We start from the raw sequence: 21,614 nt of genomic DNA, 5'->3' as shown, positions 1-21,614 counted from the left end.
AAGGCAAATGCCCTCTGCTGTGCTATCTCTCTGGCCTCACCAGGAGTAATTTCTAAGTAACCAGGAGCATTTCTGAGGAGCAGGAGCCCCTGAGCATTGCTGGGTGTGCCCTCCCCAAAAAAAGATTCTGTCCTGAGGCCAGAAGGATAGTACAAAGGGTAGGGTGCTTGCCTTGCACACTGCTAACCAGATTAGATTCTCCTGAGCACCACTACGTGTGGTCCCAAAACACACAAGCAAATAAAAAAAAAAAACTATGGCCAAATAAATACTACGGATATAGGGCATTTGTCTTGCACACAGGCTAACCTGGTTTCAATCCCTGGCATCCCATATAGACACCAGAGCTTGTCAGGAGTGAGCCCTGAGTGCAGAGCTAGGAGTAAGCCCTGAGCACTGCCAAGTGTGACACCTCCAGCCCTCAAATTTGCTCTCTTTGAGAGATAAGAAAAGTGTGTGTCATAGAGGTCAGCAGATGGGAAGGCTGAAGGAAAACCTTGATGGTGGAAGAATGAACACTGGTGAAGAGATGGGTATTGGAAAAATGTATGACTGAAACTTATCAACAATGTTTTAACTCAATTTAAAATTTCCCCTTCTCTAGGGAGGGTACACCCCACAGTGCTCAGGGGTTACTCCTGGCTCTGCTCTCAGGAATAACTCCTGGCCAGCTTGGGGGACCATATGGAATGCTAAGTATTGAACCCGGGTTAGCTGCATGCCAGGCAAATACCCTACCCACTGTACTATCTCTATGGCCCCCAATTTAAATTCTCTTTAATGTTACCTCTTCTAACACAAACTTTAGGATCTATCATTCCTTGCTTAGTAATCCTTTGAATTGTCACCACGCTATCCTATGTCTTGATTTTTTTTAAGACCACATGGCAGTGCTCAGGGATCACTCTGGCAGCACTCAGTGAACTTGAGTGCCATGGAGAAAACTGGGGTCAAGCATGTGATTTTTAAACAGGGCTTCCCTCATTCGTGGGCACTGTAATCCTCTCTCTTTCAATAGCTCAGATTCTCTGCTTCCTGTTATATAGAGTATGTGCTTTATAGTGAAATGTTTTGTTTTTGTTTTTTGTTTTTGGGTCATACCTGGCGGTGCTCAGGGGTTACTCCTGGCTGTCTGCTCAGAAATAGTTCCTGGCAGGCACGGGGGACCATATGGGACACAGGGATTCGAACCAACCACCTTTGGTCCTGGATCAGCTGCTTGCAAGGCAAATGCCGCTGTGCTATCTCTCTGGGCCCATGAAATGTTAATGGGCATTATGAAAAGAAGAGACCAATACAAGTAGAACTGGGTTACAAAATTAAAGCTTTGGCCTCTAAAAAAGGCAGATAATGATCTGTGCAAAGTGGGAATCCTTTTTTTTTTTTTTTTTTTTTTTTTTTTGGTTTTTGGACCACACCCGGTGTTGCTCAGGGGTTACTCCTGGCTGTCTGCTCAGAAATAGCTCCTGGCAGGCATGGGGGACCATATGGGACACCGGGATTCGAACCAACCACCTTTGGTCCTGGATCGGCTGCTTGCAAGGCAAATGCCACTGTGCTATCTCTCCGGGCCCGGGAATCCTTTCTTTCATCACAGATCAACCTCCACCTGAAAGAAGCTTCTGAAGAAAAACTATAATCCCATTAAGGATTTTGTAATCTTTGGAGAAAAGCTTCTATTAACCAGATATTCTTTTAGAATGAACTGTGTCCTTGATTAAGTGAATGAAATGTTTGCAACGATCTAAAAACCAACATCTTGAAACTCAGGAATTCCAAATTATTGGCATATATAGCTCAATAGAAACCAGATCTAATTTAGTATTTGGGGGTGGGGACATCCAGAGGTGCTCAGGGGTTACTCCTGACTCTGTGCTCAGAAATAGCTCCTGGTAGGCTGGAGAGATAGCATGGAGATAAGGTGTTGCCTTGCATGCAGAAGGACAGTGGTTCGACTCCCGGCATCCCATAAAGTCCCTGAGCCTGCCAGGAGCAATTTCTGAGCGTAGAGCCAGGAATAACCCCTGAGCGATGCTGGGTGTGACCCCCCCCCCCCAAAAAAAAAAAAGAAATAGCTCCTGGCAGGTTCAGGGGATCATATGGGATGCTGAGAATTGAATCTGGGTTTGTCATGTACAAAGCAAATGCCCTACCTGCTATGCCCCTCCTAATTTAGTTTTTATTATGTTTTTAAGTTTTTGTGCCAATAATTGCATTGACGTTTGTTGGTTTTTTTTGTTTTGTTTTGTTTTTTGTTTTTAGTTTTTGGGTCACACCCGGCACTGCTCAGGGATTACTCCTGGCTCCACGCTCAGAAATCGCTCATGGCAGGCTTGGGGGACCACATGGGATGCCGGGATTCTAACCAATGACTTTATGCATAAAAGGTAAACGCCTTACCTCCATGCTATCTCTCTGGGCCCTGAAGTTTGCTTTAAAATGTTTTTCTGCAGAACATGTAATTTAGATATATTGCAAAGACTCAGTTTTAATTTAAAAATTTAGTATGCAGGGGCTGGAGCGATAGCATAGCGGGTAGGGCATTTGCCTTGCATGTGGCTGACCTAGATTCAACTCCCAACATCCCATATGGTCCCTAAGCCTGCCAAGAGTAATTGCTGAGTGCAAAAGTAATCCCTGAGCACAGCTGCGTGTGGTCCCCTCTCCCAAAAGTAAAAATAAAAAAATTAGCCTACCCTAATTAATAATTGTGCCCCACCCTAGGGTGTGACCTGGTGATAATATACTGGATTATTCCTTACCTGGTATTCTACTCCCACCCTAGGGTGGTACCTGATTCTTGTGTATAAAATCAAGGGTCTGAGGAAGGCTGGGGGTCATTCTGGGACTGATTCTTCGGCCTTCTTTCACTGAATAAAGCTGATGTGTCACGAAAAAAAAATTAGTATGCAATAAAAAAAATGAGCTCATTGGATCCAGAGTTAGTACAGTAGATAAGGCACTTACCTTACAAGTCAGGTTCGATCCCAGTCATCCCATATGGTCCTTTAAGCACTGCCAGGAATATTGGAGTTTTATTGGAAATTTGTTTTTTTGTTTTTGGGTCACACCTGGCAGTGCTCAGGGGTCACTCCTAGCTCTACACTCAGAAATCGCTCCTGGAAGGCTCAGGGGACCATATGGGATACCAGAATTCGAACCACCATCCTTCTGTGTGCAAGGCAAATGCCCTACCTCCATGCTATCTCTCCAGCTTCTTATTTGGAAATTCTGAGGAAATCGGAGAGGGAGAGAGAATAGCATGCTCAAAGAGTGTGGGTTTCTCCAAAGGTGTCGAGAGCACCATTATACATCCTGGGATTAAAGTGTAAGTATGTAAGTCCCCATCTCAAGAAGGTAGATACAGGATGCTGAGAATTGAATCTGGGTTAGCCATGTACAAAGCAAATGCCCAACCTGCTATGCCCCTCCTAATTTAGTTTTTATTATGTTTTTTTGTTTTGTTTTGGTTTTGGTTTTTGGGTCACACCAGCATTGCTCAGGGGTTACTCCTGGCTGTCTGCTCAGAAATAGCTCCTGGCAGGCACGGGGGAACCATATGGGACACCAGGATTCAAACCAACCACCTTTGGTCCTGGATCGGCTGCTTGCAAGGCAAACGCCGCTGTGCTATCTCTCCGGGCCCTTTTTTATTATGTTTTTAAGTTTTTGTGCCAATAATTGCATTGACGTTTGTTGGTATTTTTTTTGTTTGTTTGTTTCTGTTTTTTTTAGTTTTTGGGTCACACCCGGCACCACTCAGGGGTTACTCCTGGCTCGCTCCTTCCTTCCTTCCTTCCTTCCTTCCTTCCTTCCTTCCTTCCTTCCTTCCTTCCTTCCTTCCTTCCTTCCTTCCTTCCTTCCTCCCCTCCCTCCCTCCCTCCCCTCCCTCCCCTCCCTCCCTCCCTCCCTCCTTCCTTCCTTCCTTCCTTCCTTCCTTCCTTCCTTCCTTCCTTCCTTCCTTCCTTCCTTCTTTCCTTCCTTCCTTCCTTCCTTCCTTTCTTGTTTGTTTTTTTGGGTCACACTGGCAGCACTCAGGGGTTACTCCTGGCTCTACTCTCAGAAATCGCTCCTGGCAGGCTCAGGGAACCATATGGGATGCCGGGATTCGAACCATCGTCCTTTTGCATGCAAGGCAAAAGGCCTTACCTCCATGATATCTCTCTGGCCCCACATTCTTTTTCTTTTGGCTTTATGAGTTATTCCTTGCAGTGCTCAGGATTTATTCCTGATGGTGTTTGGTGGACCATATGGGATGCCAGAAATTAAACCTGAGTTGCCCAGAAACAAGTGCCTTACCCACTATTCAAGTTTGGCCCACTAGTCTATGAATTAATACAATGAACTTAAATGTTGCAACTTCAAACCTGTTCTTGGTGGCTTCTAAAAGATCTGGGTCTAGGGCCAAAGTGCAAAGGATACTAGCTATGCACACAACCAACTCAGCCTTTTTTTTTTTTTTTTTTCAGTTATTGGGCCACACCTGGCGGTGCTCAGGGGTTACTCCTGGATGTCTGCTCAGAAATAGCTCCTGGCAGGCACGGGGACCATATGGGACTCCGGGATTCGAACCAATCACCTTTGGTCCTGGATCGGCTGCTTGCAAGGCAAACGCCGCTGTGCTATCTCTCCGGGCCCCCAACTCAGCCTTGTCCCAGCACCCCATGTGGTCCCTGAGCCCACCAAGGAGTGATTACTGAGTGCAGAGCCTGGAATAAGCTGCAAGCACCATCAACTGTGGCCCCCATAACACAAACAAAAAACTAGAAGGTCTCAGACTTTACTGTCCATAACCTATTGCAAAGCTAGTTTTTGAAGAAAACATTAATTTGTTTATAATTTTTTATTTTTCTAGTTGTCTAGATAGCACCAAGGGACACTTACATTGTCACAAAATTGTGGATGTACCTATTATAACTGACACAGGTCTTGTATCATGTTGAACATTGTGTGGATAGTTTTTCCTATTGCTTCAATATATACTTACTTTTATTTCCACCCAATAATATCTGAGACCCACAAAACATATTATGTACAGACTCATAACCAATAGACCAAGTAGTTAAATTCTGAGAACAAAATTAGAGATTCCCAACTCACAGTAATTGCTAGAACCAAAACAAAATAAAGAATATTTATTTTGGGGATACCTACACCCAATGTTGCTCATGATCTGTTCCTACCTGTGCACCAGAAATGATTCCTGGCAAACTCAAAGGACCATATAGGGCTAGAGCAACAGCACAGTTGTAGGGCATTTGCCTTGCATGTGGCCGACCCAGTATGTACCCAGCTGACCTGGGTTTGATTCCCAGCATCCCATATGGTCCCACGAGCTTGCCAGGAGTAACCTGAGTGCTGCCAGGTGTGAATGCCCCCCCCCCTCCAAAAAGTCCAAAGGACCATATGGGATACTGGGATATCAAATCCAGGTCAGCTGCATGCAAGGCAAATGCTCTACTCACTGCACTCTTGGTCTGGCCCTAATTTTTTTTTTTTTTTTTTTGGTTTTTGGGCTGTACCCAATGACGCTCAGGGGTTACTCTTGACTATTTGACTATGCAGTCAGAAATGGCTCCTGGCATGGGGGACCATATGGGAGGACCGGGATAGAACCAAGGTCCATTCTGGGTCAGCCATGTTCAAGGCAAACACCCTACCACTGCTCTATTGCTTCAGCACCACCTATTTGATTTTATTTTTTTACTTTTTTTTTTTGTTTGTTTCTTTGTTTTTGGTTACACCGGCAGTGCTCAGGGGTTACTCCTGGCTCTATGCTCAGAAATCGCCCCTGGCAGGCACGGGGGACCATAAGGGATACTGGGATTCGAACCACTATCCTTCTGCATAAAAGGCAAACGCCTTACCTCCATGCTATCTCTCCAGCCCCTGATTTCTTTAAGTTCCTTCCTTCCTTCTTCCTTCCTTCCTTCCTTCCTTCCTTCCTTCCTTCCTTCCTTCCTTCCTTCCTTCCTTCTTTCTTTCTTTCTTTCTTTCTTTCTTTCTTTCTTTCTTTCTTTCTTTCTTTCTTTCTTTCTTTCTTTCTGTCTCTCTCCTTCCTTCCTCCTGACTAAGTGCTCAGAAATTGCCCCTGGCTTGGGGGGGACCATATGGGACACTGGGGGATCGAACCACGGTCCTTCCTTGGCTAGCGCTTGCAAGGCAGACACATTACCTCTAGCGCCACCTCGCCGGCCCCTCTTCCTTCCTTCCTTCCTTCCTTCCTTCCTTCCTTCCTTCCTTCCTTCCTTCCTTCCTTCCTTCCTTCCTTCCTTCCTTCCTTCCTTTGCTTTTGGGCCACACCTAGGGGTTACTCCTGGTTATACACTCAAAAATAGGGCCCGGAGAGATAGCACAGCGGTGTTTGCCTTGCAAGCAGCCGATCCAGGACCAAAGATGGTTGGTTCAAATCCCAGTGTCCCATATGGTCCCCCGGCCTGCCAGGAGCTATTTCTGAGCAGACAGCCAGGAGTAACCCCTGAGCACTGCCGGGTGTGGCCCAAAAACCAAAACCAAAAACCAAAAAAAAAAAAAAAAAAAAAAAGTTCCTGGCTTGGGGGACCATATGGGATGCTGGGGGATCGAAGTGCAGTCTTTCCTATACTGTTAGCAAGGCAGATGCCTTACCACTTGTGCCACCACTCTGGCCCCCACCTCTTTTATTTTTTAAATAAAAATCTATGCACAAAGGTTGACACTAAATAAGCAAAAGATAAAACCCCAGAAACTGGGCCCGGAGAGATAGCACAGCGGTGTTTGACTTGCAAGCAGCCGATCCAGGACCAAAGGTGGTTGGTTCGAATCCCGGTGTCCCATATGGTCCCCCATGCCTGCCAGGAGCTATTTCTGAGCAGACAGCCAGGAGTAACCCCTGAGCACCGCTGGGTGTGGCCCAAAAACCAAAAAAAAAAAAACAAAAAACCCAGAAACTGAGAGGTAGCTTAGTCTTTTTTATCTCTAACTTCTCTAAAATTTTGTAATTTATATATACTATTAAGATGTATTTAAAAATACCAATCAAGTCTTTTTAATTGAAAATTTCAATACACATCTCTTCCCACCCCAAGATGTGAAGACCACCACATACACTACCTAGTGTATGAAGCTATAGACATATATGTATGTTCCAAATATCCAAAGTCAATGTCTCCATTTTTGAATTCTTCATATTAATCACAAAAGTGATGATCCAAAGTCCCCATTTTCCTCATAATCAAGTCAGGGTTTATCACTGGAATTTAACACGCCTAATCTATATACAAAAGTTTTTCCCATCCATCATATTTGTTTCATTATTCTTTTTTTGGGGGGTGGTCACAGCCAGCAGCGATGGCTCTATACTCAGAAATCGCTCCTGATAGGCTCGGGGGACCATATGTTCTTAAGGGATTCTGACTACCTTTGGTTTTAAGGCTTTCACCTGTGCAAGTTGTACTTTTCAGTTGTCTTCCTCAGTGTGAACTTTATAATGATTGGTCAGAGATGATCTGTGGTTGAAGAGTTTCCCACACGTGGCACATTCATAGGGCTTCTCCCCAGTATGAATCCTCTGATGGGCAATCCGCGACGAGCTTTGCCGAAATGTCTTCCCACACGTATTGCATTTAAAGGGTTTCTCTCCCGTGTGAATCCTCCGGTGCTGAATGAGGGCAGAGCTTTGCCCAAAGGCGATTCCGCAAGCCTCACACCTGTAAGGCTTCTCTCCCGTGTGAATTCTCTGGTGGTTGCAGAGGGACGAGTTACATCTGAAAGTTTTCCCACACTCGGTACACTTGTAGGGTCTCTCCCCTGTGTGCATCCTCTGGTGCTGTATGAGGGCTGAGCTCTGCCGGAAAGCTTTCCCGCATACCTTGCACTTGCAGGGCTTCTCCCCAGTGTGGATGCGCTCATGGATGATGAGGGTTGAGTGGGAGCTCAGTGCTTTCCCACACTCTGTGCAGTTATAGAACTTCTCCCCGGTGTGGATGATGCGGTGGTCTTTGAGCCCGGGAGATGGACGTGAAAGCCCTTGCCACACTCGTGGCAGCGGTATGGCTTTCCCCCAGTGTGGATGCGCTCGTGCTGGATGAGGGGAGCGCTTCTGGCTGATGGCTCGCCCCACACTCACTGCATTTGAAGGGTTCTCTCACTGTGTGGATCCTCTGGGTGGTAGCGCAGGGACGAGCTGGACTTGAAGGTGTTGCCACACACGCTGCACAGGTAGGACTTTTTACGGGAATTTGTTTCTTGGACCACCAGGGAGGGAACACTTCCTGCTGGGCTTATAATTCTGGGAGTTTTCTCCCACGTGGATCTTCTGATGGATGAAAAGGCCTGATCGCCGGCTAAAAGATTTCCCACACTCTTTACATCGATATGACTTCTCCACTGTGTGTGTCCTCAGATGCTTATAAAGGGAGGTGCTCAGGGTGAAGGCCTTCCCACAGTCCTTACACACATAGGGCTTTTCGCCCGAGTGTGAGTGATCTGTATGCTAGGATCAGTGCTGAGCTTTGATTGAAAGCTTTCGAGCATTCTTACATTTGAGAGTTTTTCCCCACTGTGGTTCTTCTCATGTTTACGGAGGGAGGACGTGTTAATGAAGGTCTTTTCACAGAAGTGACATTGCAAAGCGCTTCTCCGCATTGGCTTTGGAAATGATTGAGTGAGGTAGAGTTCCACTTGAATCTGTTTCCTGGTGGTTTGCATTTTAGTGGTGTTTTTTCTTGGGGAACCATCTGCTGCCTGACAAGGGCTGATATTGGGTCCCAGTTCTGACTTGATTCAGTGCAATATTGCCTTCCCATGGTGAGGATTTTTTGGTGTAAGAGTGGAACTACTTGAACACTGTCTTTTTTCTCTGATCTGTCTTCAGATGAACAGAGTTTTTCTGCTTTGAAGTCCCAAGGACTGTTCCTGTTAGATCTTTTTACTATCATCTCCTGGAATGAACCTTGTGTCTGAGTTGACTTTGTTTTCTGATGGCTCCTCTTCCACCCTGGAGGAGGGAAAAAAAATTGAAGACTTGTATATGTTGATCTGGTAACAGTGAAATGTACAGAACAAAATACTGATGGAATTTCAAGATAGTCATGGTATCTGGCTGAGATAAAAAGGAAAAACAGGGCGGCTGGAGAGATAGCACAGTGCCGTTCGCCTTGCAAGCAGCCGGTCCAGGATCTAAGGTGGTTGGTTCAAATCCCGGTGTCCCATATGGTCCCCCATTCTTGCCAGTAGCTATTTCTGAGTAGATAGCCAGGAGTAACCTCTGAGCACTGCCAGGTGTGACCCAAAAACCACAACAACAACAACAACAACAACAACAAACTGGAGCGGTGGTGCAGCAGTAAGGCATTTGCCTTGCACACGGCTGAACTAGGACAGACCGCGGATCAATCTCTCAGTGTCCCATATGGTCCCCCAAGCCAGGAGCAATTTCTGGGTGCATAGCCAGGAGTAACCCCTGAGCATCACCGGTGAAGCCCCCAAACCAAAAAATAAAAAAAAGAAAGAAAGAAAGAAAGAAAGAAAGAAAGAAAGAAAGAAAGAAAGAAAGAAAGAAAGAAAGAAAGAAGAAGGAAGAAAGAAAGAAAGAAGGAAGAAAGAAAAAGGAAGAAAGAAGAAAGAAAGAAGAAAGAAAGAAAGAAAGAAAGAAAGAAAGAAAGAAAGAAGAAAAAAGAAAAAGAAAGAAAGAAGGAGAGAGAGAGAGAAAGAAAGAATGAAAGAGAGAGAGAGAGAGAGAAAGAATGAGAGGAGAGAGAGAAAGAAAGGAAGAAAGAAAGAAAGTGAAAGAAAGAAAGAAAGAAAGAAACGAAAGAAAGAAACGAAAGAAAGAAAGAAAGAAAGAAAGATAGAAAGAAAAGAAAGGAAAGAAAGAGAGAGAGAGAGAAGAGAAAGAAAGAGAGAGAGAGGAGAAAGAAAGAAGAAAGAAGAAAGAAAGAAAGAAAGAAAGAAAGAAAGAAAGACAAGAAGAAAGAAAGAAAGAAAGAAAGAGAGAGAGAAGAAAGAGAGAGAGAGAGAAAGAAAGGAGAAAGAAAGAAAAGAAAGACAAGAAAGAAAGAAAGAAAGAAAGAAAGAAAGAAAGAAAGAAAGAAAGAAAGAAAGAAAGAAAGAAAGAAAGAAAGAAAGAAAGAAAGAAAGAAAGAAAACAGGGAGCTGGAGAAATTAGTACATTGGGTATGGAGCTTGTCTTGAACGAGGCCAATCTAGGTTTGATTCTAGGCATCCCGTGTGGTTCCCTGAACATCACCAGGGGTAAGTAATTCCTGAGTGCAACACTAAGAACATTCCTTGAGCATCACCAGGTGTGACCCCCAAAACAAGACAAAAAATGGTATGTTGAAGCAGAATAGACAAATGGTTAATGGGAGATGATCTACTACACTGAAGACTACATACTTTGCTTCCTTTTGTAACTAGTCCTAATTTGTAACTATTCCTAAAGAAATATTCCTATTTCTTTTTGTAATTATTCCTAATCAGAAAACTCAGGTTGGATTCAATGGACTTCTGAATCCTTTCTTGATTCAGTTTCTAAAATTCATACCTCCTTTGACAGCACATTAGAGGGTTTTGTTTTTTTTTGGGGGGGGGAGACCAAACCCAACAGTGCTCAGGAGTTACTTCCGGTTCTGTACTTAGGAATCACTCCCAGTGGTGCTCAGGGGGAACATATTTGGGATGCTGGGGATCAAACTAAGGTTGGCTGAGTGCAAGACAAACACTTGACTCACTGTACTGTCTCTCCAGACCAACTAAACAGAGTTTTAATATATTTTCATGGTATACATGCTTCATGATTTTTTGCATATTTTGGAGTGTTCAGGGGCTACTCCTGGCTCTGTCTTTACCCCAAGCCTTCTGGGGGGGCTCAAGAGACCCTATGTGGTGCCAGGCATAAAACCATGGTTGGCAACATGCAAGACAAGTGCCTAAACCACTGTCCTCACTCTCTGTCCCCTGCTGATATACCTCTAAATAAATATCTCACATTACCTTTTTTTGTATGCCATACCCAGGAATGCTCAAGGATTATGCTCAGAAATCACTCCAGGCAGGGGCAGGATGGCAGGGATTGAACCCAGGATGTCCAGTACAAGGTAAACACCCTACATGCTGTACTATCGCTTCAGCTCATCATTTTCCTTTTCTATCATGTTATTTTACAACAAAACCTCATGCTTTTTTTTTTTTTTTTTAAGAATCCATATACTTTAGCCTATGATTCTCTTAATGGCATTGAATTATACAGACTTCTTTTGGTGAGTATTTTGCATCAAACCCAGCGGCTCTCAGGATTTTATTCATGGCTCTGTGCTCAGAAATCACTCCTGACATGGGATGCTGGGAATCAAACCAGGGTCCATCTGGGGTTGGGTTGGGCATGTGCAAGGCAAATGGCATACTGCTGTGCTATTGCTCTGGTCCCTAAATAGAAATAGTTGACTTATGTTAATATTCTTCAATTGCTAATATTTTTATTTTTATTTTAGTCTTTGGGCTATACCTAGCAGTGCTCATGTCTCTGTGATCAGGGATAAATCCTGGTGGGACTGAGACCATAAAATACGCCCGGGATCAAACTCAGGTTGGCAGCTGCATGCAAGGAAGTGCCCTATCACTCAAAAAAAAAAAAAAAAAAAGTAATAAAGGAAAGAAAAGAAATTCAAGGCAGACTCACAAAATAGAGTAGAAAAGAAAGAAATTAATTCATTCAAAGTGGGTAGCAGAATTCATTAAGCAGTTTAAAGGCCTTGTGGTGTTCCTGGAGGTGCTTGGGGGATTATGTAATGTTAGGGACTAAATCTGGTCCTCAAACATGCCTCCCCAGCTCAGACACAGCCTCTCTTCAAGGAAGATTTTGTCCACCTTTCCAATCAAATCCTGACTAGAACTTGTCATCGTACCCTCTGTAACATCCCTGAACACCCACAGGGAGCTCCACCAGTATTGGCAGGTGTCCTGCTCCAATTGCATTGCCAGGTCCAGAAGAGAACCAGGGGTACATTCTCTTTTGTTTTGACTTTCTTGAGACAGGTCTCCCTACTGTCCAATTGCTCATATTGTATATGAAAGTATTTCCATAAGATTATTCTTTGCCTGTTGTCCCACCTTGACCTTCCAGGTGGGGGCAACTATTGAGAGCCAAATAAATAGTTTGGGAGCAAGATGTTCAGGGTCTTTTGCTAAAGTTGGCAGGCTGGCTCTAGGTGTTTTGGAGCTAGCAGTAGGCTGACAAAGGACTCTCTTCGCCCAACCTTGTACCCCTTAACCCTCCTGTCTGTGTGGATTATTTGCTGTGAATAAATATTACCAAGATCTCCCCCCAAAAGGGGACAAGAGGATTGGAATCAATTTCTCATTCTGGGAGCTCTTTGCAGATACACAAACATCCAACAAAGGAGTAAACCAGGACCCCAACTGTGGGCGAACCGCGCACCCCACATGTTTAATGGAATTCTGGATGAATTTTCCACCGCCTGCCTGATAGCCACAAAGTTTGCATAGCCCCGATCCAACAAGAAAACTCTGCAAATAAATTTAGCTCAGCACACAGAATCTGGCCTAACCAGAATTCCTTAACCCTTCCATGGAACCTGTTTTTGTGTCTGCTCTCAAGCATATAGTTATAGAATGTTTCTGTAAAGTTTATATTGTGATCCCTTATTGCTTGCACAAAAGATAGATCTAAATGGAAAAATAGGCTAAACAAAAAATTGTATTTGCGTAAATATCAATTAGTATTTAAGAAATTTGCTTCCCCTCCCCCATCCTGCCAGGTTCCTCCTTATCCTTCCCGCCATCAAAAATGTGCTCCCATTGGTTAAAATTGTTGTACTTGTACAAATCTGATTGGTTTATGTTTCAATCCTATGTTACTACTCCTCCCACTGGAGCAGGGCATAAAAACCCCTGCTCTCCCCTCAATAAATCTCTCGACTGGCATACGTCACCCTGAGCGTTTTACTAACTTCTAACAGCTTAATTTTTTAGGTGTTCACAAAAAGAGCTTAACACTCGCGAATTAATTTGTAGTTGCCTTCTGCCTTCTGTCCTGGTTGAGAGAAAGCTGCTGGCCGGAATTCTCTCCCAATAAAGGGCAGGAGCAGAGGCAATTACACCCAACAAATGGGGCAACAGCTCATACCTCAACTCTATCACAACTGCCTTTCCTCTTTCTCAGATTCAACACTGGGCTCTTCAGTATTATTCTGCCTCATGATTATCAGGACTCTTGGAATATGGACTCTGTTCAGCTCCTACATAGCTGGGGACCTCAATAAGAACCTGACTTCTATATGTCTCCCATGTCCTTCAGATGAAGCGTCTCTTGATTCTCACAGGCATACTCAATGTCTGCATATCCTTTCACCTCAACAGACTCAGTGGCATAAAGCATCAAAGCTTCTGCCTGAGTCCTGGTGTGCTCTGACTTGGCTTCAGGGGGCCTGCAAGTGCCTGGAGATATTCAGTTGCTTTGAGAAACAGTTTTCTCAAATATCAAGGACCCCATGTTCTCTGACCTTGTGCCCTTTTAGGGTCTTTCTGACTCCCAGGGTACAGCTCCCACTTACAGCTGTACAAGGCCCCATGTCTTCTACTGCATCTTTTCCAATCTAGTCCCTTCCATCTCTCCAACTACCCAAGAGCCTCTGCAGCAGTGAAGGATAAGTAATTCCTGGAAGGCTGTTTAGTGAATAATTGATGAGCATCTACGGCTTACAACAACACCAATACCACACCACACCCCCATTTGTGACAAACTCTGGCCTGCAGTAATTCCAGCACTCCCTCTAACTCACCAGAACAGAGAGGCTCCAGAACCTTCTTTCTCCACCTTCCAGGGATCTTCTCCATCTGCTGCAGCAGGGAAATAACTCTGGGCTTGGACATGGATAATCCTGCTCAGCCATCAAGAGAAGAAAAAGGTGATTATCAACACAAAATTAAGAAGGGCCCAGAGCATTTGCCTTGTAAATGGCCAGCCTGGCTTCAATCCTAGGAATCCCATAGGAACCCCCCTGAGCACTGCCAGGAGTGATTCCTGAGTGCAGAGCCAGGAATCGCTCCAGAGCATCATCAGTGTGGCCTCAAAATAAAACAAAATTAAACCAAACACACATGAAACAGAGAAGGTAGGAGGGCTCCTTGAATGGTTAGTACAGGGTTTGGGAGGAGGTAAAGAGGAGGAACAAGCTGTTGTTCCCCACCATGGGATGTGATGTCAGAACCAGTAAAGGAACATTCAGGCCTTATGTGGATATGAGGAGTTGTGTGGCAGAAATCTGAGAACCAACACAGACCTGACAAGGCCACACTTTCAGGTTTTATGGAAGGACTCTGTGCACACACTGGATGAAAATTTGTTGAGGCAGAGAGATTGCCCTCAAATCTGGGCACTGAATATGAACCGTTTTTGGAAGGTGACGGTCCATACCCACATCCCATCATGCTTAGGGATTACTCCTGCCTCTGTACCCCAGGGAACCACTCTTGGCAGTGCTCAGGGAACCCATATGGGATATCGAGGATCGAACCTGGATCAGCTGCATGCAAGGCAAGAGCCTTACCCTCTACTATCTCTCTGGTACCCACATAATAGGGACTTCTTCCCTCCCCCCCCCCCTTTTTTTAATATAGGGACTTCTTGAAGTACCAACAGGGCATAATCCCCAGCATGGATCTAGGGAAAGCCCAGAACAACTTCCCGGGTGTAGCTTAAGTCTTTTATCCTCACTCCCAAATAATAAATCTACAAAGAGATATCTAAGAGAAGGACTGAGGAATCAAGGAGACGATTGAAAAAGTGAAAACAGGAGCTGGAGAGAAAGCACAGTGGTTAAGGCACAACTGACCTGGGTTCAATCCTGGCATGGCATAGGCCTATCCCAAACACCACCAGAGATCACTCCTGAGCCCAGAGCAAGAAATACTCCCAGGAACTGTCAGGGGTGCTCCTGAGCACAGTAATAGCCCCAAAGCACCAAAGGGTATGGCCCCAAACTCCAATGAAAACCCTTATAGACTCTAAGGCAATTAAATACAATGGGCAGAGGAATGTGAAACTGTGCTGCTAATATTCCTTTGGAGAGCTCAAAGATGAGGCAAGTTTCAAGACACTGAATGGGACATTCCATGGTTTCACCCCCCCCCACCCCCACCAGCACCACTCCCCCGCCCAGCACCACCAGGTCCACACAGAAAGGGAAAGCGTGCTTCAATTTCATGCTGCAGTGCCCATGTGCAGGGTACCCTACTGCAGTAGAGCAAGGGGGAGAACCCAGTATCCCATTTCCAAGCTCACCCAGGGAGGTGAGGTGGTTGTAGTTCTCCAGCATCACCTCCTGGTACAGACGTCTCTGCAAAGGGCCCAGCTGGCGCCATTCCTCACGGGTAAAATGCACCACTATGTCCTCAAAGGTCAAGGGCACCTGTAAGACCTGCAGCTGTTGGCTGCACCTGCCCTGGGCAGGGCCTGCATAGAGAGGGGGCCTGGATAGACTAGACTCTGAGAGCTAAGGGTCCCTGGTGTCCTGCCCAGTGGGCCAGGCACAAATACCCAGCAAATAGCAAGAAACCAGACCCAGACCTAAGTGAGCCTTTGGAAGAGGCAGGGAGACACGAGGACCTGGGCTGCAGCATGCATGAGAATTGTCTCAGCAACAAATGTGAAAGGCTTTAAAAGTGCCTATTCTTGGGGACCGGAGCGATAGTACAGTCATAGGTCATTTACCTTGCACGTGGCCAACCCAGGTTGATTCCCAACCCCGGGTTTGATTCCCAGCATCCATCATCCCATATAGTCCCCCTGAGTCTGCCAGGAGTAACACCTGAGCACTGTCAGGTATATTTCTACAAACAAATAAAAGGAAAAATAAATTTTAAAAAAGTGCCTGTTCTTGACAGGTTAGAGCCATAGTAGCGCTTGTCTTGCATGCAGCCAACCTGGGTATCACCAGAAGCAAGTCTTGAATGCAGGGACAGGAGTGGGCGCTGAGCATCACCGGTGTGGCTCAAAACAACAACAGAAAGTGTCTATTCTTAGAGTAGTAGCAACAGCGTAGGGGGTGAAACTGGCTTAGCCTGTGGGCAGCAGACTGGGGCACAGAAAGGCAGGAGGGGCCCCTGCAGAAACTGGGTCTCACCTGGGCCCTGGCCGGCTTCTGTTCAGCAGCCATTAGCTTCATTCAGGAGGGGCTCCGGGGATGAAGACCTGCAGGTCAAAGCTAGGAGGAAGCCCTGGGGGTCTCCCTCCAGGGTTCTGCCAGAATCTACACACCTGGGGAAAAGAGTGGAGGGAGCGCAGCCTGGGGCACACGGGAAACCCCTGGCTCCCACAGCACAAGCTCAAACTCCTAGGGGTCTGGCTGTCCCCGGGCCAGTCAAATCCCAGAGGCGGAGTCCCCTAGTAGCACAGCGGCTCCTCACTATAAGGAGGGTATCTGGGGTGTTACACGGGATGTAGGACTTGGGGGTGTGTGTGAGACGGGTGGGGAACCCCGGGGAGTGCATGGGGGGTTGAGAAAACCCCATTGGGACCAGGCTGCAGCGCGGAGATCCTGGCGATCAGAGTGGGGTACAGGCCTGGGTGGGCTGCAGGTAACACTTTTGCTTCCATCACCCAGGTTCGCGCGATGCAACGGGGCCAAGAGTCGAGGCGACGGGAGCGGGTGGGGCCAGGCCTGCCTGGGACCCCACGCACCAGGTGACGCTTCAAGGGCGGCACACGGACCAGGAGCGGCCCCGGTCCTGCCCACGTCCCTTCCCGGGGGTTCTCCAGATTCTCCTCCAGGGGCCGCGGATCCTGCAGGCGCCGCTTGTGACCGACCCCCCGGCGTCGCCTCCTCCTTCCCGCATCGCGCCCACACTCGTCCGCTCACCCTGCCCAGGTCTCGGGGACTCCGGGTGGGGTCGTGCTGTGCAAGCCCGGCAGCAAACTCAGACTGGGGGAGAATTCCTGCCCAGCAATCCCGGGGCCCGCTTTCCTCGCAGAGACAGGAGGGCCCGCACAGCATTCTGGGAAATGTAGTTCCGCGATGATATCTGCAGAGCTTCTGGGAAATGTAGTTCTGGCGTTAATAGGGACTTGGAGTAGAAAGGGCGGCTCGAGCTGGAAGATCATCTCTCACCAGAACCGAAGACTCTGCATTCTGGCTTAGGGAAGTGTGAGAAGATGGCTGTGGGGGTTCCTCCCGGATCCCGCCACTTCAGGGCCTGCCGAAGCCACTGTCCCAGCAAACTACTCCCGAGGGCCGAGGGGCAGGGCACCGGACGTGGAATCGGAATTAGCACAGTCCCTAGTAGTCCCGCGAGCACCGTAGCATTCTGGGAAATGTAGTCTCCAGGTTGTGGTCAGGTTGAAGGGGCCGCTCCGAGGGTGCTAGGCATTTAGAAATGCTGCTGAGGGTTGAAGCCCTGGTTTCTAGGTTAGCGCTAAGACGCGTTCGTGAGGACGCTTTCTGGTAGCTGCATTTAGTATCATCAAGCTGTAGGTCATCTCTTGGAACAGACTACTTTTCCTGCAGTCTTATAGCTAATGGTGAGTGAGTACCCACGGTGAGGAGTTCTATTGGAAAAGTTTTTTTTTTTTAAAGAACGAGGAACAGAACAAGGCCTCCTATAAATGAATAGACACATAATATTCATCATCACAGCATATGTCCCATTTTTGCTTTGCAGAGCACAAAGCCAGAAGTGATGCCTGAGCATAGAGCAGAGGAAGCCATGAGCGCAGTAGGATATGGCCCTTAAACTAAACATAAGAAATTAGGGGGAGGGCCCAGAGAGATAGCACAATGGCGTTTGCCTTGCAAGCAGCCGATCCAGGACCAAAGGTGGTTGGTTCGAATCCCTGTGTCCCATATGGTCCCCCGTGCCTGCCAGGAGCTATTTTTGAGCAGACAGCCAGGAGTAACCCCTGAGCACCACCGGGTGTGGCCCAAAAACAAAAACGAAAACAAAAACAAACAAAAAAAAAAAAAAATAGGGGGAAAGAGGCCTGAGCAATAACATAGGTAGGGCATTTGCCTTGCTGGTGGCTGACCAGGGTTTCATACCTGGCATTTCTGAGCACTGCCAGGACTGACCTCTGAGCGCAGACCAGGAATAACCCCTGAGCACTGTCGAGTGTGGCAAAAAAGAAAAAATAGGAGTGCATGTACCTCCCCAAAAGATAAGTGCTGGATTCTCAATCACTCAGGGAACTAAGTTGCTATGGAATTAATGATTCATGAGCAGCTGGGATGGGAATGGGTCACATCCCGGTTCCCAAGTAGAGGATGTGAAAGTCCAGGAAGACTGTTTGTAGACCCTTACTGAGGAAGTAGTAGAGCCACGAGGGAGAGGTATGGTGGGTTCTGAGAAAGCAGCAACCCAACTGTACTGCAGTTCCTGGGACATACTCCAAGGGGCCCGCAGGAGCAGAGAACTCAGGTAGGCCTTACCTCATGGACACCCCTCTACTCCCCAACAGGCTGGCTGTAGGGAGCAAAGCCTTTGTCCCTGCTCAGCCTCTCCCAGCAGGGATTTCAGACAAAAAGTGTGGGGCCCTGGGAACAGGAGCTCCTGGCCCAAATCCCTGGACCCTCTAAAAGGCACCTGGGAACAAGGGCCTGGTGCTCAGGGAAGGGGAACCCCTGCGCTGATTGGAAGGTCCAGGGCGAGGCTAGGTCCCTCCTCTGAGCTCAGGGAGGGGGTGTGTGGCACCTGGGACAGAAGGAGCTGGGTAGGGTCAGAGGCAGTAGGAGGGGGGCGGGGAAGTGGGGACACACCCAGTCGGGGGTGCTGAGGAGGAGCAGCCCATCAGTCACTGGGCCGAGGGACAGGCAGGTGGGCTCTGCTGTCTGTAGAGATTCAGAGGGGTACAGGCACCAAAGTGAAGGAGGGGAGGAGGCCCTCAGGGACAGGATCCTCAGACAGTCTCCGTTCTGACCATGGATGCCCAGGGCCAGGGAGAGCAGGGGAAGGCCCAGAAGGGGAGAGTGGGCAGCAGCATGTGGCCAGAAAGCACCCTCATTGCCTGGACCCCCACCTGCAAACAGGGTGAGTAGAAGCTGCAATGGTCTGAGGGCAGGTGGGGGGCCCCTAAGACTCAGGTTAGGGGCTGCACTTCCTGTGGAAACTCCATGTGGAGCCCAGAGCCTGTTGACAGTTTGGGGACACTGTTGGCTCAATGGGGGTGAGCAGAGTCTGTTGTGGGGGACTGCAAGTAGACTTGGGGTGCCGAGGGGCCACTGCAAGCTGCCTCCAACTTGGCTCCAGTGCTGACCCTGAGAAAGAGCATGCCGGGGTTCAGGTTAGAGGTAGGCATGGGGGTCCAGAGGGAGAGTTATTCCACTGCCTATGCACCGTTTGCTCAGGGCTGGTTCCCAGATATCCCCTTTCCTCAAGACTCCCCAGCTCTCAGACTAATTAGCACAGGGGCTTAAGGTACACAGGGTGGGGGGCCACCAGCTTTCCCAGGGGCTCAAGTTCCTGCAGCCAAGCCCTGGCCAGGATGGTGGGGAGGAACTAAGGGGGGGTCTGAGTAAAAGAGCCTCATCTTTCCAGGGAGAGGAGCAGGGTAAGGTGCAGTGAGCCCAGAATAAGGTGGATTTGGGGGATCAGAAACTGGAGAGTGGTGGGGATCAGAGCCTGTTGACATCCCAGAGAGGGCCAGGAGGTACTGAGCTGAGATGTGGGTTGTTCTCAGGAGTGTATTTGGGGGTAAGACCTGCAGAGACAAAGCAGGGAGCCCAGAATAGAAGAGGAATATAGGGTTGTGTAGAGCCTTGATTAAAACCTCAGGGACACCGAGGAGGTGCTGAGGAGGCCACGAGGCACTGAGGGGTGCAAGATTTAGTGAGTTTGGTCAGAGCGAGCTTAGGAGAAAGAAGCAAAAGCAGCCTTGATAGGAGCTAGGGAACAGAATCCAATAAAGACAGATTGGGCATGAAATTGTCCCCTGAGCACTGCTAGGAGTGATTCCAAAGAGCAGGTGTTGCCCCAAACCAAAACCAAGCCAAAAAAGAAGTGGGTTGAAGCAGAACAGGGTTCAGATTTGGGCCCAGAAAGATGGAGGCCCCTCATACACTCTCTCTCTACCCCCAGACAGGACTCTCTCTAGAGGAGAAGCAGTGAGGCATCCAGAGCACTGCCCTCCAGTAGCACAGAGGGGTCGCCACACATCACGCCGCCGCCACCGAACCACCTTCAGCCTGGGCCAACTGCAGCAGCTAGAGGCAGCCTTCGGGGAGAACCGGTACCCTGATATCTGGGCCCGGGAAAGCCTTGCCCGTGACACTGGACTCAGTGAAGCCAGGATCCAGGTGAGGCCCTGGCCTCAATATGAATCTTTCAAGGGATCCCCCTCCCCTTTACCACAACATTAGACACAGCTTAGCCTCTTCCACATCCTATGCCCCTTGACTTGGTCTCCAGCTCTCACAGACTATTTTTTTAAATTTGGGGCCATACCTTTCATTATTTATTATTATTACTCCTGGGTCTACATTCAGGGATCATTCCTGGGGAATGGGGATTAAACCTAGGTCATCTATATACCAGGCTAGCACCCTACCCATTGCACCATTGCTCCATTCCCTAATTCCATGGGGGTGGAGAAGCTCAGGTGTTATTACTGGCTATACTCAGAAGGCCTTATGGGATGCCAGGAATTCAACATGGTCAGCTAATTCAAGGTAAGCACCCTCGCCACTAATACTATACGATTGCTCCAGCCCCTGGACTCCTTGAATTTGAAAAGCAATCCCCATCTTGGAGCAGTGGGACTGCCCATCACTCAACATCCCTGTCCTCCCAGAATAGTATCAGGTTCACCCCAATTCACTTCTTCCATGAATTTGCCTGCTGCACTCCAAATCTGTGTCTCCCCTCCAAGAGGGGACCACCTATGTGTCGCCAGTCCATTCTCAAGACAGGTAGGGTGACGTTGTTGACCTTTACCAAGGACCCAGCCACCCCTATGCTGGCAATGCCCCCTCCTTGTTCTGCCCAAGAGTTGATAAGGCCTTTCTCACCAGGTCTGGTTCCAGAACCGAAGAGCCAAGCAGAGGAAGCAAGAAAGGGCCCTGCTGCCAGCGCCGCACCCTATCTCCCCAGTCCCCTTTTCTGCACTGCTACCTCAGACCCCAACTATACCCTGCTGCCCAACAGTGTCCTCTGTCCCTGGAGCCTACTGCCTGACACCATCTAGTCCCACCATCCCCTCTCAGCCCTGCCCCACACCTGCACTGGCTGGACCTCTGCAGTCTGAAGACTGGTACCCCAGCTGGGTTCCTGGGCCCACAGGTCACCTGCCCTGCCCCCCACCTGCAGCCCTGCTCCCCCTTCTCCTGGAGTCCCCAAAGTCCTGGAACTAAGCCCTCAAGGATACCCATCAGCTGATGGCACCCAGAACCCCAACATTCCAGGACTGGGATCCAAGCTGTGAAACCCCATTTACTGTTTGTATTCCATGGCTTGGCTCTTTTGTTGTTGTTCTTTTGGGGCCACACCTGGAAGTGCTCAGGGCTTACTCCTGGCTCTGCATTTAGGAATTACTCTTGATGGTGCTTGGGAAATCACATGGGGTACTAGATATTAAACATGGGTCAGTGCATGCGAGAAAAACTTCCTCCATATATATATATATATAT

General features: G+C 47.9%; 1 protein-coding gene and 1 pseudogene across 1 annotated transcript; one reads left to right on the top strand and one right to left on the bottom strand.

The window, feature by feature from the left end:
- Positions 1–7,372: 7,372 nt before the first annotated feature.
- On the bottom strand, positions 7,373–16,970 carry LOC126015754 (zinc finger protein 354A-like; annotated as a pseudogene).
- A 1,941-nt stretch (positions 16,971–18,911) lies between these two features.
- On the top strand, positions 18,912–21,338 carry PROP1 (PROP paired-like homeobox 1). Its single transcript, XM_049778441.1, has 3 exons — positions 18,912–19,020; positions 20,125–20,285; positions 21,000–21,338. The coding sequence occupies exons 1-3, from the start codon at positions 18,912–18,914 to the stop codon at positions 21,336–21,338; spliced, it is 609 nt and encodes a 202-aa protein (XP_049634398.1).
- The last annotated feature ends 276 nt before the right edge of the window (positions 21,339–21,614 follow it).

The sequence above is a fragment of the Suncus etruscus genome, chromosome 8 (genome assembly GCF_024139225.1).
Source record: "Suncus etruscus isolate mSunEtr1 chromosome 8, mSunEtr1.pri.cur, whole genome shotgun sequence".
NCBI classification, from domain to species: Eukaryota; Metazoa; Chordata; class Mammalia; order Eulipotyphla; family Soricidae; genus Suncus; species Suncus etruscus.
Note: the sequence above shows the minus strand (reverse complement) of the source record. Positions and strands in the feature narration are given on the sequence as shown.

Bases quoted from the DNA above. Each gene is read 5' to 3' on its own strand.
- PROP1 (XM_049778441.1), top strand. From the start codon at position 18,912: ATGGATGCCCAGGGCCAGGGAGAGCAGGGGAAGGCCCAGAAGGGGAGA. The intron at 19,021-20,124 runs GTGAGTAGAAGC...GCCCTCCAGTAG, and splicing joins GACCCCCACCTGCAAACAGG to CACAGAGGGGTCGCCACACA. The intron at 20,286-20,999 runs GTGAGGCCCTGG...CTTTCTCACCAG, and splicing joins TCAGTGAAGCCAGGATCCAG to GTCTGGTTCCAGAACCGAAG.